Source organism: Oncorhynchus kisutch, linkage group LG8 (genome assembly GCF_002021735.2).
Source record: "Oncorhynchus kisutch isolate 150728-3 linkage group LG8, Okis_V2, whole genome shotgun sequence".
NCBI lineage: Eukaryota > Metazoa > Chordata > Actinopteri > Salmoniformes > Salmonidae > Oncorhynchus > Oncorhynchus kisutch.
Window position 1 is genome coordinate 30,896,232 of NC_034181.2, and position 19,105 is coordinate 30,915,336.

The 19,105-nt window shown below is 43.6% G+C and overlaps 1 protein-coding gene across 1 annotated transcript; it reads right to left on the reverse strand.

Annotated features, from left to right (window-relative positions):
* Positions 1-1,192: 1,192 nt before the first annotated feature.
* On the reverse strand, positions 1,193-17,816 carry disp3 (dispatched RND transporter family member 3). Its single transcript, XM_020489944.2, has 21 exons — positions 17,456-17,816; positions 12,698-13,720; positions 10,484-10,703; positions 10,119-10,255; positions 9,798-9,932; positions 9,514-9,674; positions 9,222-9,361; positions 8,990-9,081; positions 8,733-8,897; positions 8,369-8,530; positions 7,873-8,022; positions 7,605-7,741; positions 7,323-7,492; positions 7,089-7,219; positions 6,782-6,957; positions 6,558-6,684; positions 6,302-6,447; positions 6,021-6,180; positions 5,755-5,868; positions 5,341-5,513; positions 1,193-4,692 (listed from the first exon to the last, which is right to left on the reverse strand). Exons 2-21 carry the CDS (start codon positions 13,710-13,712, stop codon positions 4,333-4,335), a joined length of 4,071 nt encoding a protein of 1,356 aa, XP_020345533.1. The 5' UTR covers positions 13,713-13,720; positions 17,456-17,816; the 3' UTR covers positions 1,193-4,332.
* Positions 17,817-19,105: the final 1,289 nt, after the last annotated feature.

Here is a 19,105-nt window from a genome sequence, read left to right on the forward strand (position 1 = left end):
CTCTGCCATGGTTGATGCACAGTAATTGCAAATGATGAAATCCCAATAGTGTTGTCCCTGTATACAGTGTTGGCAGAATCTCCAAGCACAGACACAATATATATACTAATTCCATATTTGAACATAAGCTGGCAGACTGCTGCTGTGTGATTTTAGTCATCAGACAATAAGGCTTGTGTCAATAACAGTTCTGTGTTCACCTAATGGCTGACATGGAAAATTCATTACACTCATTGCAATTCATTATTAATCCTGAGATATTTGTCATGAATTATTAACTGTCACTAGAGGAGACATGTCAAGCTCTCCTCCTAGCTCTCACATTGGCTGAGTGTCACACTAAGCTGATTATGACATCTCTCTTAGTATCCCTGCTCTCCTGAAACATTGTGTTACCAAGCTAAATCAGAGGCAAGGGGGTGGGGGGGAGGGAGACAAGGACACACACCACTAAACCCACTCGATTGTTCAGCTGTAGAGAGAAGTACTTGCAATCAAATACTACCAAAATAACATCTCTGTTGGATGTTTGCCCTTCAAGAACATCTATAAATGCTTAGAGTTAGTGGGTAGTGCTGTTGAAATGTGTGATTTAAGACAGATGGCTCATACAAAGGGTATATGCAAACATTAGCCTATATCATTTCAATTATCAGTCTTTTAAAATTAACTTTGAAATGCAGTGCAAGAAAAGAACCACTTTCAAGAACATTCTTCTAAAGATATCTGCTTTATTTAATATTAACAGCAATACACACACATAACAAGACTAGTTACAGTTACATCAAGTAACTCCCTTTAAAACCATTATTGTGTCACATAAATGAACCAATGTGTTTGACCTTGTCTGCAGGGCAGGAGAAAGCCTTTGCGTTGGTGTATAAAACAGTGCTCTCTACTAGCCTGAAAGCAGTAGAGGGAGCCAAGTGAGTTATAGTAAGTACCATCAAGTGCTTTGCAAAGAGCATTGAGTGCCTTCACCTGAGAGGCTCACAAGTGATCATGTTATTATTATTATCTTAGGGTTGGGTCATTCAAACAGCCAATGTGTGAGCAGTTGGTAGAGGTTTGTGTATTGTAGGTAGGCAGACAGAAAAATGGTAAAGGGAAGCATACAAGCCTACTATTGATATAAAAGCACATGGGAAAAATACACCCATCAAGGAAAGAACATGTTTTAAGATGTACTGTGCCATAGAAGAGAGAAACCTTCACCACAGAACATAACTCACATTTGTCTATGTTTACAATTTTCCCATTTACAATCTGCAGTGCAGGAAGATAGGGTACCTCTTACCTCAGAGAGAAATGTACAGTGCATACCTCAGAGAAATGTACAGTACATACCTCGGAGAGAAATGTACAGTACATTTGAACCATAATGACAGGTTAGCATTTCTTGTTGTTGCATTTTGTTCAGGTAGGTGTGGCTTCTCCTTAATGTCCTTGTCTGCTGTTGAAGTTGAATTACTCCTGGCTGTGGCATTGTTCGTGGAATTGCAATTTCCTTTCCTCCAAGGTGCTCCTCAAATCACTGCTCTATTTGCACAATATGTTGCAGCACTTAGTGTGTTAGTAGTCTCAAGATACAAGGAATCACTTTCCAAATGTGTTAGCAGCATAGATACTTACACATTAAGTTACATCTCACACTACATCTAAAATGCACATATATAAAACGGACAAGAGTCAGAGTACAGTAGGGATTCATATTTATCTCGATAGTCCCATACAGCAAAAATCGGAAATGCATTTAAAGCGTTTAAAACCAAGATATGGTCCCTAATTCCAGGGTTCTCCCCAAATAAGAAGGTCGCTGTGCCACCTCATCACTTGGCTGCATGCGCCAATATGTACAGATATCAGATAAAATGAAACATATTCAGCAATAATATGATCTTTGATCGCCAGTGCATTTCAGCAGTAGGATATCTCGAGACAGAGCGCACTCCGATCAACTAGATTTGTCCAAATATAGGAGATGATTATGGGATACAGATAGCAGATCAGCTCATAAATAATGGGGAGATAAAGAGTGGAAATAGTTTAAATATCAAGGTAGACTATCTTAACAGGGACCAACTCTTTCAAAAACATGAATATCTACTCGCATACCGTTTTTTGATCACACAATCTCTACCAAAACTCTGATTATGGGCAAATACCAGACTGCGCAGAGAAGATGGAGAAATGTTAGAGGTATTTTGCCATGCATAGGTGAGACGTGCCTTGATCATTATTTTATTTTTTATTTAACTTTTTATTTAACTAGGCAAGTCAGTTTAAGAACAAATTCTTATTTACAATTACGGTCAAACCCAGACGACACGGGGTCGATTGTACGCCGCCCAATGGGACTACCAATCATGGCTGGTTGTAATACAGCCTGGATTCGAATTAAGGACTATAGTGACGCATCTGGCACCGAGATGCAGCGCCTTAGACAGCTGCGCCATTCGGGAGCCCAAATAATGCAACATATGGATTACAGAATAAAGTTAGGAATTTTCATGCGATACAGGAGTCAGGATTTGGCGTTTCGGTGGTATTGGGACTGGATATGAAAATAGCCAAGGCTCTAGAATAGCCTCTGAATTGTGTCTGTGACAGAGCTGCCTAGTGAATTGTGCATAGGCCTGTCAAATTCGTGCCTGTCTGAAGATTCACAATGACAGGTTTAAGAGCAGCCCAGGGAGGCTCTTGTTCATTTCTAGGCTATAGCCTACTGTAAGGTTTTCCTGATGGTTATTACCTGCATTCGGCTCACTTGTGCAGTCCGGCAGTGTTAATTATGCGTTCGCTTTGCATTTATGGCGACTTTGTTTGAAGTAAATATGCTAGGCTAAAAGGCTTCCATGCGACAACCTGTTTGTATTTTGTGGAATTGCATATTGTACCAACTTTGGGGGAATTAAAAAAAATAATTTCCTCATTACCCATGTTAATTCTTGGAGTAGGCCTACAGCTGCAGTACCTTTCATCCATGTTTTTACATCCTTCTAAATGTACATTTATCTGCCTTGTGGTGAATAACCTTATGACTCTTAACATTCTCTTTTGAAAAATCATATAAGTGAAGAGAAATTGTATGTCATTTCAACCAAAAGGTCTGTGTTGACATTGAATCAATGTGGATAATTGATTGGATTTGCAAAAAGTCATCAAAGTCAGGGAATGTTGTCATTTTTTCACCAACATTTAACCTAAACCCAATGACAAAGTGATTTTTTGTTGTTGTTGATTTCACATTGAATTCCAGCCTGGTCTGATAGACTAGACATAACATAGTAAACTCAAATTAGTATGATACAGTAGTTATTTTTGGCATGGATTCGTATGGTTGCGAATGTCCAGCAACCCAAACCTTGTGTGTTCGACTTTCATGAAGAACAACTTTAGTATTTGAGCTAATTAGCAACTTTGCAACTACTTAATATGTTACCTAACCTTAACCATTTAACCTAACTCTTAACCCTAACCTTAACCCCTAGCCAGCACAGCATAGCCACCTAGCTAACGCTAGCCATAACAAAATTCGTAACACCATACATTTTTATATATATATTTTTTGACATATTGTACGAATTGCAATTCATAATATATCATATGAATTAGCATTTGTAACATATCATACAAAATGGATGATGGAGATCCACAAATTAGTACATACCATAAGAAACGTAACATATCATACTAATTGCAGTGTCCTGGATTTACGTGTACTATGTGACATCTAGCCCAAGCCCAGGTTGTGAATTCATGTTAGTTGACAATTCAACCAAATGTAAATCAAAACTAGACATTGAACTGAGGTATGTACCCAGTGGGATGTGATATGAGTGAAATCACTGGAATAAGGGAGTGCATGACACATTCTGGCTTGCATTTGTTTATGGTACAATTCCTGTCTTTTTGGACTTCAAAGTGTGGTTTCAAACTGCCAGAGATGAGGTCAGTGCTAACAACAGGAGGTCAGAGAACAGTCAGTGATTTTACTGTCAGGAACAGAATAACATGGACAATAGAACAATGTGGACTCAACCAGTATTTTGTTACCATTGTGTCATCTCCTTTCAGCAGTAGGCTGCATCCACAGAAACCAACGCATGTCCTGCAGACTACCTATTCTCAACAGACTATGTTCTGTTCTTTTGGGAAAAAATGATGATTATCCACACAAAGAAATATCTACTTCCACAAGATGCTTTTACGTACATCTGAAACCTTCCACCTGCATTTATAGAACAATACTACACTGACGTTTAGACCGAGCCTTTTGGTTCTGCTTACAGAGGTAACAGTGACAGTAGTAGTTGAGTTATGTTTGTGGGGTCACATGGTGACTGCTGTGTGCCAGGTGACTGGTCCTAGTTGCCCTCCTGCCCAGCACAAGGCAGCGCCAAAGGCTGTGGTGCCCAGTACTGCCAGGCTGGCCTTCAGCACGGCACCAGGAGGCCTGTTGAAGTTGGCAGGGCCCATGGTGGCCAACATGGCTGCAGTCACAGTCAGGGTAAACAAGATGGACACTGCTGTGTTAATGGCCACAATCTGGCCAAATTTAGCAAAAGGCACGATGACACAGAAAAAGAGAGGGACTGTGGAAATCACGGTGGTGACAGCACTGGACACAATGGCAACTCCCACGTGGTTTACTGCATCTAGAGACCTTCTCTGCCTTTTAGCTGACAGGCTCTGAGAATGAAAAACAGATTGATAGAATGAGTCGTTTCTCTTTATGCATTTTCCCTCAGGCTTATTTAATTAAATATGATGACTTTTAAAGGCCCTGTGGAATCAAAAATGTGACTTTTCTGTGTTTATATAATTCCAAACTATGAGGTTGGAATAATACTGTGAAAATTATGATAATGCCCCTTTAGTGTAAGAGCAGTTTGAAAAGACAGCCTGTGTTGGAGGGATGGAGATTTTTGGCCTGCCTGGTGATGTAAATTAGTCAATAGACCAATAAGAAACACTTCCAAACCTCTGACAATAACAGCACATTTTCAGTTTTCCCCTCCCTACTCAGACCACTCCTAGATAGTCCTAGCAAAATTCTTGCTTGAGAAATTGCTCTTTGCTCTTTGCTTAGAAGCTATTGTTGTTTGTTTTCAATGAAAATTGTAATAAAATAATCAGTGAGGTACTAAATTGTTATCCAGAAATTATTTGATATTGAGATAAAAACGGCTGCAATGGACGTTTTAGGTAAACTGAATATTGTCGAGGCAAATCCTTAATTTACATAGTTTTATTCTCTTACAGTAGAATATATAAAGGAGTGAATTCAATACCTCTATGCCAGTTATAGATGATTATCAGATTATGTGTTGTATGTACCATAGTGTGTCCTGATGTGGCTGGTATGGTCTCCCCAGCTAGCAGGTAGCCCTCCACCAGGTGCAGGCAGTAGTCCACTGAGGAGCCCACAAGGATGGACAGAGAGATGGCCTCCACGGCCCCCAACTCCCAGCCCAGCCAGTACATGATGGCCACCACCAGACAGATGACCCCTGTATTTGGTCAGGAGCTCAATGTTGCACACTGACAGACAGATGACCCCCTAACCCTCCCAAGGCTAAAACCACAGAAAATACAGTATGTACAGTACAACAGTTAATGACTTCCTCTTACATTATTCCCAATAACACTTCATATCAATACTGCATCATATCTTATTATTGGAGACTTTTCTCTGCAGTCTATGCATAATGGGCCTATCTGATGAAAAAGGTTTGATCAGCAGTGTCTTACCCAGGATGGTGAGCAGTATTGGCAGTAGCAGAAGCGGATGGGCAGTGAAAACAGACACAGCTGCCACACAGATGGCCAGGGACAGGAGCAGACTGCAGAGGGCGCTCTCCACACCTACAGAAAACCCACAGAGGAAGTAGTCAGTCAGCACAGGAAGGTTACATTCCCAGAAGGACTGAAATAATCTTTTAGATACATAAAAATGAAACATTTATTGATTGTGCCTTAGGTATGGAACAACTGTGTCCTCCGGCCTCTCCACTTGCCTATGATTTCCATAAAGATCTGCTTCCAGTGCTCACAGGTCTGGAAACCTCTCCGTAGAGCAGAGGACTCTGGGAGAGTCGAGAGCTGCTCTTGTAGGAAGGTCTCCCATTGGAGGAAGTCTGAGTGTGTCTGGAAAGAGGATTTCCCCTTGTAGGTGGTCTTGGGAACAGACAGATGAAAAAGACATGGGCTCAGTTTCTGACACGGATCTGGACTGGGCTACAACATTAACATTACATTAGAGGTGGTAGTATACACCACAGACAACCGTTGTACTCACAGACTCAAAGGCCATGGAGAGCCAGCTTACTCTGCCACCATGCGTCCCCACGACCCCATGGGACAGCTGGCCTGGCAGAAGGTTGGGCTCAGGGAGGGAGTGGCAGTCTGGGTTGAGTAAGGGCAGGATAGAAGAAAGCTTGTTGCCTAAGGGGGAGAGAGAGAGGGAGTACAAGAGAGCGAATACATGTAACTCATAACAAACATGGTTTATGTGTGCGGTTATATTTGTTAGACTGTGTCTGTGCAGTTGGTACCTGACGGTAGACACTGGGCTCCTCCCGGCTTCACAAGCTGTTTATTAGCACTGATAGCTTTACAGATTTGGCAGAGGTGTCCAATCTCTTGGAAGATATCGAAGTTTGGATCCAATATCACACTGCCCTTTGGAGATAATTTTAGAACAAATCAATACCACTAAAACAGTATTGATTATTGAATTACACCTTATATCGTTATTGTCATGCAGTTGGCCCCTCACCATGTCCCCAATGACGTGGTTGTCTGTTCGTTGGGTGCGGTTGACTCCAAGTATTCCAAAAACCACAAACACCATCGCACCAGTGTCAACCAGAGGACGGACTGCTGGCTGGCCACAGCCACCTCCACTACAGGGGTTAAAACCAGAAGTCTTGGACCTTTTGGTTGAGGTGGAATCTTTGAAATAAGGTACAAATGAGGGAAAAAAAGTAACTCCCTCACATTCATAGGCAAACATTCATTAAACCAATGCAGAGCATTTATGCAGTTCCCTGATGTCTTCTACCTCCAGGTGTTCTCCCTCTTACCTGTGGGGAGTGGAATGTAGAAAGAGCCCTTTGTGGGTCCGTCAGGCCCGGAGCTGATCACACAGCCAGGTGGTTCTGCACACACTCGGCTGGGATGAGGACTCAGCTTGTGCTGGGCAAAGTACAACCTCCTGGGAGGCACAAGGAGCTCTGTCAACAACTTGTCCACAAAAGGCTTGACTGATTGATTAATTCACTATTCAGCCATCATCTGTCCCTCATCATTCCTCTTACCTGCTGTGCTGCTGCTCAGCTGATGCCACATAGAAGCTGAACTCTGACCTCCAGCCGTGGCGTGGATCACATGACTGGGAAGTGATCATCCAGCGAGGGTGGGGGTGGTACACACGGGACACACACACAGTCATGTGGGTGCTGAAGTTGCTGTGAGGCCCACTGTATGCCTGTTTAGAGACACCAGAAGCTATACTAAGTATATGATGGAGTTGGTTATCAGAGGTGAGATATTAGATCATAACCCAGAAATAGTGTGTTTATATTTGTGGGTCTCCTAACCTGAAAGGATGGAACTTCTCCATGCCCGGCACTGAGGCTTTTCCAGGGCGATGGCACGCTGGTATTCAGAGAGAAGCGGTACAGAGTGATAGAAGCACCCACATCCAGCTTAGAGACATACACTGTCAACAGAGGCCCTGCCATGAAAGGATACAGTGAGTGGCAGCAGTAGAGAAATAGAGGCACACATTAAAACATTGCCAGAACATTGCCACGGATATATTCATGTGGATCCTCTTTGGATATATAATACCATTTTATCCAGTACCTGTTGTGATGGAGGATATGCTTGGTGTGATTGGGCTTTGTAGAGTTGAGTTTGAAGGGCTCTGTGTATGTTGCTGAGCGTGAAACCCAGGCATGGAGGGGGTTGTATGGTTAGGGCTGTGCAGAAGATGTGGTTTCTCCATGAACAGACCTGCAGGAAATATGACACTTAGATTCAACACTTCAAATCAAAGCCAAATGCTCGGCTGACCTTAATATCCTGATACATGCAATGGCCTGGGAGTGTAGTGAATGTGGGCACTGAACTCGAGCATGCAAATATCCGTAGGAAGAAAAATGTCATTGAGTCAGTTCTTATCAGGAGTCGACTGTAAATTAATATCCCAGTTTAAAATGAATTGTACCATGTCATATGAAGACATTTACAGCCAGACAGTTGCAGGACCTGGGTTTAAAGTTAATTTGGGTTTAAAGTGGAATTGGTTTACTTTACACCCATCTGGGTTCCATCACACAGATTGATGGTGACGTCTCACCAGAGCACATGTGGCAAGAGATGCCCTGGGCACTGAGGTTGTTCCTCAGTCCCAGTAGAGTCTGGAGGTTGGTGTCTGGGCGAAATAGTAATGGGGCATGAGTAGCCGGTCGCAGGAGGCAGCAGCACCCAGCAGACAGCAGCAGGACCAGGATGTAGATGCCTATGGGCAGCAAGACAAAGACTGGCCTGTGAGAGAGCCAGGTCAGATGGGGTAGATCACTGAGAGGAGAGGCATTAGATTAAATTGCTTTTCTGTGAGGAAGAGCAAGGGATAGGCAATACAAAACACTTAAGTTGAAAAAGGCATATGGGCATCATGAGATGTGATTTTCCCAGCCCCTGCAGACAGACAGAGCCCTTACCTAGAATGACTTTGCGCTTCTCCACCGCTGGCTCTGCCACCCAGTGCCTCAGAGCCCACTGAAGGTTAGTGCTGACCACGCCTGCAGTCCCCCGCCCTGGGGGTGAGATCGAGGTCTCCACTGACAGGGACAAAATGGCTGCATCTACATCAGTGTCACAGGAGCCTAGATGGGACAGGATGAATAGTGTCAGGACTCTAGTACCTTTCATTCTCCTGCCATTCATATATGCAGCTCTGTCCAGATCAGTATCTCACCTGGCTCCATCTCCACCGACAGGAGGGCCACATCTTCATCCTCATCTGACAAAGGACTGTGACTAACTGACAGTCCTGTAAGTGCTTTCCACCTTTAAAATAAAGTGCATCAGAGAGATGCAGCTTTAGATCCTCACTTTGTTCATAGTAGGAAAACAGAATGAAAAGGCAAGCAGCACAAGAGTAGGAACTCTGTTCTCTAGCAAAAAAAGGAGGAAAGATGGAATCACACCACTTGAGACAGGTGTTCTCCTGGGGGTCAACACACTGGGTCCAGATACACAGGGCAGCGGGCATGAGGATGGACACCCAGAGCCAGCAGCAGCTGACTATGAGGGCCATGAACAGGCCAAAGTCATGCACTGCCGGAATCTGTTTTGTAAGGGTAAAAGACCTCAATATCACAATACATTTACATTGTACTTTTCATACTGATACATACCCTATACAGACAGTTCGACCTCAGAGCTATCCATTCCCTTTGGAAGGATTATGCGATATAGCCTGACAATATTTCTGAGTACCTGTGAGAAGGTGTTAGCAGCGTAGGCAGCTGCGGTGGTGAAGGAGGTGAGAAAGGTGGCTCGGCCAGCAGTTTTCACTGTGTACATCATCCTCTGCACCGGGTGGACCAAGTGGGAAGCCTGTCTGAAGGTACTGATGAACACAAACACATCATCCACACCTGGAGAACAGTAAGAGGGGAAACAGAATAAAGAGTGGCATGTTACCTGTAACAAAGATGTTGTTTCTCAACCAGTTTGACCATGAGAGAAATTCTAGAGTATATTTTAATATTGTCACTAACCAATGCCAATGATCACAAAGGCTGCAACTCCATTGAGGATGCCAAGGTACCTCACCCCAAAGACCACATGGTAGAGGAAGAGAGCCACCTGGCAGCTCAGACCAATGCTAGTGAGCCCAAAGAATGTCAGGAACACTGTAGAGAAGCACCAAATAGACTGGGTGGGAGACCTCATGCTCATGTGGTATCAAAATTCTAAGAATGAGATACTTATGCTAGCTTTTATCAGATACTATGTATGACAGCAAATGAAGTATAGGAAATGTTAGAATAACATGCATGTAATATCCAATGCAGGTGTGAGAGTGCATGGGAAATTACCTGAGAAGGAGGTGAGGACATATACCAGTAGAGTGATGCAGCCCCCACTGATCAGCGCCAGCAACATGTCTCTGTGGAAGGTCTGTCTCACCTCGTTATCAAACAGCTCTGTGCCCCCATACAGGACCTTCACCTGGCTGGCATCACACAAACCCAGAGACGTTCGTAGTCAGAAAGAGGGAATGGAAGAATAATGTGTGGGTGTCATGAAAGGAGGTACTCTTTTGATGTGCTTAATTTCAATTGGTCTGGAAAGCGGAGACAATATTTACAAAGTCAAGTCTTGGGGGAAATGAAGAACAACATCAGTTAATCTCAATATCGATGTCTCTTTTGTTTTTTAGAGTTTATAAGCCATAGCCCACCTGGTGGACTGCTGAGCCAGGATGTCAGCGTACTGAACCACAAAGTTCCTGAAGCGCTGCCTCTGCTCCTCGGGCCGGTCCTGGAGGGAGTAGTATGAGGGCAGCGGAGCTCCGAATTGGATCTCACTGCGCAGAAGAGAGGAGGAGAGCCGGTCAGGGGCCAGACTCTCATCCACATACCAATAGAACTGTGGGTGTGTAATCGCTAGACTCAGAGCACCTGGGAACAGAAACACAAGTGAAGATCAAAGTGGTAGTCACTGCCAGATCCCTCTGATGTTTCAAATGACCTCCCAAACTAAAATGAAGGACAAGCTCCCTACTTAATCATGCAGAGCAGTGACTATACCAGTGGAGGCTCCTCAGAGGAGGAAAGGGAGGACCATCCTCTGTGATAATAAAAATTGTAAAACATAAAAAACGTTTGTGTTTTTAGATAAAACTATACTAAATATAATCACATCACCAAATAATGTATTAAAACACACTATTTTGCAATAGAGGTCTACAGTAGCCTCAACAGCACTCTCTGGGGTAGCACCATATTGTAGCTGGAGGACAGCTCAATTCCGTCCTCCTCTGGGTAGATTGACTTCAATACAAAACCTAGGAGGCTCATGGTTCTCACCCCTTCAATAAACTTACACAGTAATTATGAAAACGTCCTCCAACCTATCGGAGCTCTATAAGAGCTCTTGCAGCATGAACTGACATGTTGTCCACCCAATCAAAGGATCAGAGAATGAATCTAGTGCTGAAAGCACAAGGTACAGCTAGCTAACACTGCAGAAGATAAAATCTAATAAAATTGTATTTGTTACATAATACAACCTTATGCTTGCGTACAAGCCCTTAACCAACAATGCAGTTCAATAAATGAAGTAAAAAATAAAATAAAAAGTTATACAATAAAATAACAATAACGAGGCTATATAAAGGGGGTACCGCTACTGAGGTAATGTCCGTGTAGGTAAAGGTAAAGTGACTATGCATAGATAATATGCAGTGAGTAGCAGCAGCGTAAAAAAAAGGAGGGGGGGGGGTCGATGTAAATAGTCCGGGTAGCCATTTGATCAATTGTTTAGCAGTCTTATGGCTTGGGGATAGAAGCTGCTAAGGAGCCTTTTGGGCCTAGACTTGGAGGTTCGGTAGCTCTTGCCGTGCGGTAGCAGAGAGAATAGTCTATGACATGGGTGACTGAAGACTGAATTTTTGTGGTTAGTAGTTAACTCAAAGAGAGAGAAAGACAATAGTTGAACAGTTTGAACAAATACATTTCTTCCCAAAATGGAGAAGCAAGAGAGAGAGAGAGAAAGTGCCATTTTTCAATTTCAGTTTCACTTACTTAGCTAGCTAATGTAATTTAGTTTAGCCTACTGTTATTTAGTTTTGCCTACCCTGCTCAGACAGAGGGACACAACACTATCCCAACACAACACTGGAAGTCCTCCAAGTCAAGGTAAGCTTTTGGTTTGACTAATTTACTGCCACTGCGGCCTGCCGGTGTTACTGCTTACTGACTGTACACTGTAACGTTACTGCATGATTGTAGCAGGTTAACTAACATGTTAGTTCTATTAGCTATGCTGACTATGATGTTGCTTTATCTAATATGGAGATAACGATGTAGACTGTGTGTAGCGGTTATGATATGGTTTGGCTTGGAAAGGTGTTTTTGCCTGGTCACATACAGCTTATGTGTTGTGCATTGAAGTCCACAAGCAAAGGGACAAGGGGAGAGGAGGCAAGCGCATAGATGCATGAATACAACGTGGCTGCTATGAAAGTTAACTATGTTTACACATGATCAGGGGTGTATTTATTCTGCCGAAAAACATTTCTTAAATGGAAGCAAGCGGAACAAAACGGGGATAAACAGACCTGAATTTGTCCAATAGAAACTGTTGGACTAATGATTGCACCCTACTGTATATCAGCTCGACCTGTGTGCATCTACATTGTAAACTTTCATTCATATTCTACAACCTCATGATGGATATAGGGAAAAGTAGAGTATCATGTAGTAGATTAAACCTATCACAGTTACATTGAACTGGGTGAATGGAATATGAATGACAGTCATCCAATATGCTGTAATAAAAATAAGGCCATACCCATGAAGAAAAAACAAATGTCTTTGCGGATCTTAAACGGCACTGATCGCCACTGGACTGTACCTACAGTAATGCCAAGTTTTATGAACCTCAGACTCACCATGGATGTCAGCCAGGTCAGGTCCCATGCCATCATAGTAGATCCTGCCTCCCCGTTCACTGGGGAAGAGGTAGGAGAGGAGGGAGCTTGGAGGGGAGCAGTAGGAGGGGCCCAGGGGCAGGTCTCTCAGGACCTCCAGAGGCTTCCAACAGAACTGGTGGAACTGGGGGTGCTGCATGAGCAGGTGCTCTATGTGGTGGATGGTGCGGAGACGCTCTGGGGTGAAGATGTTGTTGTCGTCCCCACCCTGAGCTACAAACACCAGCTCCATCCTCCACAGGGCTTGGCTCTGCAGGTATGAGTAGTTGGGAGCAAACCTGCGCATCCTAGTGCGAGATCTCTCACTGTCTCTGTCGCCCTCTTCCCCTTTGGACTCATGACTCTCAGGTTTTCCTAAGTTAGTTGTATTTTTATCCTCCTCTCTTATCTTTGCTTTACCAGCCCTTGCCTCTATATGCCTCTCAGTCTCTTGCTGACTCAGGGCAACTCCTCTCTGTTGCATAACTACTCTTTTGATCGTGTGGTTTTTCAGAGATTTCGAATTCAGCCCTCCGTGTGATGTCCAGTTGGATGCTTCATCTCCCTGCCTACCCAGTCTGTCCAACAGCAGCTCCTGTAGAGCAGTGAAGTCATAGTGGTTCACGTCACGCCTTCGTCTGTCCCAGGACCCCAACTGAGTCTTTATGGCAATGGTGAGTGCATCAAACCGCTCAGCGGAGAAGTGGCTGTGAACCTCAAAGGCACTGTAGGAAAGGTCTATGTCCAATGGGGGGCAGTATAGGAACATGTAGGCAGAGAGGGCACAGGGAAGAAAGACTCCAACTCCCAGGACCACCCCACTCACCCAGGGCTGTGTGTAGACCCAGCCCACCGCCCCCCACACTATGCTGCCTCCAGTGGTGCTGCTCCCCCCATTAATCTGTGTATCTGACTCCCCATCTTCCTCGTCCTGTTCCTCTTCCTCCTCAGCATCCCAGCTGCTCTGGAATAACAACGGCTCATCTTCTAAGTCCATGGCAGCACCTGTCAAACACACAGAGTACTTCATCATCACTCACTTCCCTAATGTAAATCCTCTTCTGTCCTTGGACATGAAAACATAGACCTAAACTATAGGTGATTTACAGAGCAAACATAATAGTGGTTTCAGGATATTCTGCAGTACACAGCCAACAAGGACACAGCAATTAAATATGTCCCTCAACAGCCAAGACACACAGGGTTCCTATTCAGCTCACAGAAAAGTAAAGGGGAGAATTTAGGAAGAAGATGGACCTTGTCTCAAGGGCCCAAAGCAGTATATGGTCTGCTAAGCCCACCGTTTAAGATGCTGAATTGTGGCTGGGGGCTTAGAGAGAGTACTGGCTGCAATTTGATTCCTCTCACTCCTTCCTTCAGTGTGTGCGAAAACCATCTCCCCTTGAGTGCTCGGTGGTGTCCTTGTCCATATCAGCAGTCGACTTGGGTTCGGCTGATCTGCAGCAAATTAAATCATCTCACTTGTCTAATTACTGACAGGGGAGAGAGGTGTGGAATGTAAGATAGAGGTGTGGAATATGTTAGGTGTTTTATGCCTGGTGATAGACAGCTTCTGCCTGATCGTGTCAAACTATTGTTCCTTCCTCTTCTCACTCCGCTGCAAACACAAGATAATGCAGTGACTTGGTATTCAAGTGGAAATAGTCGTGTTAAAGGAAAATTGGCAAGTCATCTACTATCTTTAAAATAGAGCTCAAGGGTCATCTAGGTGGGGCAAGGGAGGCCAAATGAGCGGGAGCAGGAGTGGGAGTCTTCAGCCTGGGTCTTGAATATTTACATTTCCGATAAGGTAAGTGTGTTTGGATCGACTGTTCATTTGGTGGTTAAGTAAACCTATGGCCATTGATCAAGAACCAAGAAAGGCATTATGATAATTTGTGTAATTAGCTGTTATCAGCCGTAGTAGGCTATCTATTCAGATTTGCAGCTGCAATTGCACATAGCCACAAATACACTATATTCAAGGAGATCACCATGACAATGGGCTCCTGAGTGGTGCAGCTGTCTAAGGCACTGCATCTCAGTGCAAGAGGCATCACTACAGTTCCTGGTTCGAATCCAGGCTGTATCACATCTGGCCGTGTTTGGGAGTCCTATAGGGCGGCGCACAATTGGCCCACCATCATCTGGGTTTGGCCGGGGTAGGCCATCATTGTAAATAATAATTTGTTCTTAACTGACCTGCCTAGTTAAATAAAGGTAAAATAAAAATAATAATTAAAGAAAAATATGAAATAAAACATTTTTTTAATAAATAGAGCCCACCCAATGCCATGCCATTGTTCAAGACACAGTTGGACACCAATGTTTGCGTTCACTGAGAGAACAGAGCAGTTGAACATCTGTCTGCACTGGGAAAACATCTGGGTCTGCAACCCCTTCAGAGGACAAATTTATTAGACACAAGATCAGTCCGTTGGGAGGGGAGAAGAAGAGGGTAAAGAAGAGAGAGAAAGGGGGGGAAGGGAGGGGAATGGAGGACCTTAGGCTGCAACAGTCACCCATCAACAAATGATGATCTCCTGTGTGATAAAAGGCAGCTTTGTGCTGTTTGATATTCAAGGCAGTCTAAATCCGCTAGCTCTGTACATTTCCATAACTGCCTTGTTTGTCTCCACATCCCTGGAATTTCTGATCAGTTGTCGTGAGACACCATGCTGGCCCCTCATACTTACACCACTCATCAAAGACTGTTATGCTATTAAAGCAACGTTGTGCATTTCATGTTAATGGTCGTTTGCTGGTTGAGTGCACCGTTACACAGACATAGTGTAAAGTAGACTCTCCCTGGCTCCCTCCACCAACAGGCAGATTACTGCCATGCCTCCTACAGTAATCTGTCTCTGACAGGCTCCTGGGACACATCATTTTCCCCTGTTAATGAATTCAGCTGCGCCGCTTTGCCAACCATACGATATCTAATGTACATTAATTATGAGAGAAGCCTCAACTGCAGGGTAACGCTCCCAGTGCTGAACCGAGAATGAGGAATGTGTTGACAAGCTGAGAGAATCGTTCAACTTTTCTATTTATTCTCAGTGCTTGAGAGCGGAGGGAGTCAATTTAGACTGTGCAGGTGGGGAATAAAAATAGAAGGGAACTTGGTGAAGACTGGCTTTATGGACAACAAAAGCATTCTCCCATCTGTTTCAATCAGCATGATTCGGGAACTATTTATCCTTCTAGTCTTACTCACTCTTTGGTCTGACATTTAGTTTCAGCCCCATATTATAGAGCTGCTGTCCAGTAGAATTTATAGGTTATTTTCAACTACAGATTTTCCACAGAAAAAATAAATAAATTTGACGAGGTCGAGAATTCTTTACATTATTGACAATGCTGTGATATACCAATTGCCCTGATACAACTAATCAAAAAGAAATGTGTTCTGCCCTTGTCTATTAATGTGATGTATTATGTCAGGTCTTATGTTTGTGTGAACCCCAGGAAGAGTAGCTGCTGCTTTAGCAACAACTAATGGGGATAATAAAATACAAAAATACCAACTCATATCCCTATGTGAATAAACTTTCTAAAGAACTCAAGATTGAACTGTTCCACAGACCAAATGCTAGCTTTTTGAGTTGACTTTGGAGTGTGAAGCACCAAAGACCAGGGTTGCATGTCAGTTGGTGACTATTGCAGTTGTGTAGCAGTGTGCTGTTTTCTTGGTACTGTGCAAACTGTGTTAGTTTCATGTGGACCTGACGTGATACTATAAACACTCCCAGCATGCCATCCAACTAACTAACAGGCGTATAAAGCTTTTCTTTCTTACTTTCTGTGTGTGTGTGTGTGTGTGTGTGTGTGTGTGTGTGTGTGTGTACAAGCATATCGAAAGGTGGGGGTAAGGGGGGTACATAACCTTCCTTACTGACAACAGCTAAAAATAGTACACCCCCCTCTGCTTTCCTTCCTCCCCTCCCTCCCTCTTGTTTCATCCTCCCTCCATCTCATCCAATATGGATTTCACACTGTTTCTCCTGCCCCACAGATTCAGCATGGTGTAATTTCACAGAGCATGCAACACCATTTAATACAGGGACATTCATCTCAGCCCAGCACTCCAAAAAACAGACATTGCTTATGTATGAGCACTGAGTATCACTACAGGAGAATCACTGATGGCGATGCCTCTATTCTTCACATATCCCCAGGATATAAAGGTTCAGCACGGTGCAAGTGTTAAGACCTCACGCTCTCATGCTCCTTTTGCACCTAATGATAGTAATTTGTTTGATATTTGCATACATGGATGACCCCCTCAACAAATACAAGTACTGTAAACCTGAAGTTGAAAGCTTACTATTGCTGCTACACTTGCGTGAGAGATGGTGGGTGATTGCAAAAGACAGAATGATTGCCTGGAGATCTACAGGGCAATTTCCTTCAATCTAAGAATTCAAATGCAATACCATGTGAAGTTTGACAACAGACGAAACCAATGCAATCTTTGCCTGGTCCTGGGTTTCTTCAGAGGTCTCTGAAACTTCTCTATCCACCTGAGAGCTCAATTTACTGCAGCTGTGCTCCTCAGAAGCTGCAGGCAGTTGACCTTTTGCTGCCACCTATTGACTATGTTATTTGGCTTAGTAAATGAGAGAATGACAGGATAATGCCATGCTCAGTTGTTGTTGTGGTGTGTAGTTGATTATTTAAGCATCTGTAATATCCAAACAAAATATACATTTAGTGTATGGCAGAGCTGGGGAACCTTACCTGAGCTTGATGAGTAGAGGTATGAACTGATGGGATGTGCAGCCCTATGGGGTCCTCTTCTGAGGATGCAAACCTATGCTGAACAATTTCATTTCAAACTTGTTCTCCAGATGCTCTCTTAATTTTCTCTGTTGATCCGTTTTATTTTCATAGTACTCTAGCTGCACGAGGGAGAGCGACTGCACCTCAGCACAGCCTCTCCTACACAAGATTTATGAGATCTTTAATTTGCTTAATAAGTCTTGTCTATCATTTTTTTGTTTTCTCCCTTTCTGCCTTTCTCTTTCTCTCTTCCCTCCCTCCTCTGTGCCTGGTTGTCCAGGCGACGGAGTCAGTGAGAGTATCAGTTCTTTCACTCTCCCAGCAGCTCCTCTCTCTCAATGCTTTGTTCAAGCTCCTCTCTTGACTGACTCACCAATGGGGAGAGGGGGGGGAGGAGAGCACAGCCCTGAGCATCAAGGAGACTATGTCTGACAGGGATAAATCTCATCGCAGCCTAACAGGTAAAGCAGAAAAAGGACTGACTCTGATTCAAGCTCTATTTGTCAGGAAACACGTGCCTAAAATGAAGGTTTTGCCAGGAGACTGCAGCAGAGTCCCCCTCTAGTTTGAAGAGGATTTTGTTGGTATAGTCTGGCCGGGGCTCTGTGAGGAGGAAAGGGGTAGGAGGGGGGTAGTAGAGGAGGTAGACCAGAGTAACTGGATACAGTGGAAGACGAGGTGTAGGCCATATAATTTCCACCCCAGGAATCTGAGCCCTTTAAACATCTCTTATTGTTTTGCTCCCCAATTCCCTGCTGCATTCACATCTAATGAATTTTGTTAAATGCAACTCTCAGAATTTTTTTATATATTTTTTATTGAACCTTTATTTAACTAGGCAAGTCAGTTAAGAACAAATTCTTATTTACAATGACAGCCTACCCCGACCAAACTCTCCCCTAACCCGGAAGATGCTGGCCAATTGTGCGCCGCCCTATGGGACTCCCAGTTGTGATACAGCCTGGGATTGAACCAGGGTCTGTAGTGATGCCTCTAGCAGTGCCTTAGACCGCTGCGCCACTCGGAGCTTATTCAACATGGAATTCCATTTGTGATTGAGGTTATTTAGTAGGCTGCTATGATTGAATAATATGGTCAGATAGGGCTGCTTGCTGTCACATCACTTTTCTTTGTTACGATACAGTGATGGTTTTACATATTCTCTCCACTGTTTACTCAGCTGATTGTGCCCATTTGTCCACGTACCGATACACTACACTGGGCGTAGACCTACACTACCGTTCAAAAGTTTGGGGCCACTTAGCTTTCCTTTCAAAAACAAGGACATTTCTAACTTTTTGTTCATTAAAATAATATCAAATTGATCAGAAATACAGCGTCGACAATGTTAATGTTGGAAATGGCTATTGTAGCTGGAAATGGCAGATTTTTTATGGAATATCTACATAGGCGTACAGAGGCCCATTATCAGCAACCATCACTCCTGTGTTCTAATGGCATGCTGTGTTAGCTAATCCAAGTTTATCATTTTAAAAGGTTAATTGATCATTAGAAAACCCTTTTACAATTATGTTAGCACAGCTGAAAACAGTTGTGCTGATTAAAGAAGGACAGTTTTGTTGATTCTTTAGGCTAGTTGAGTATCTG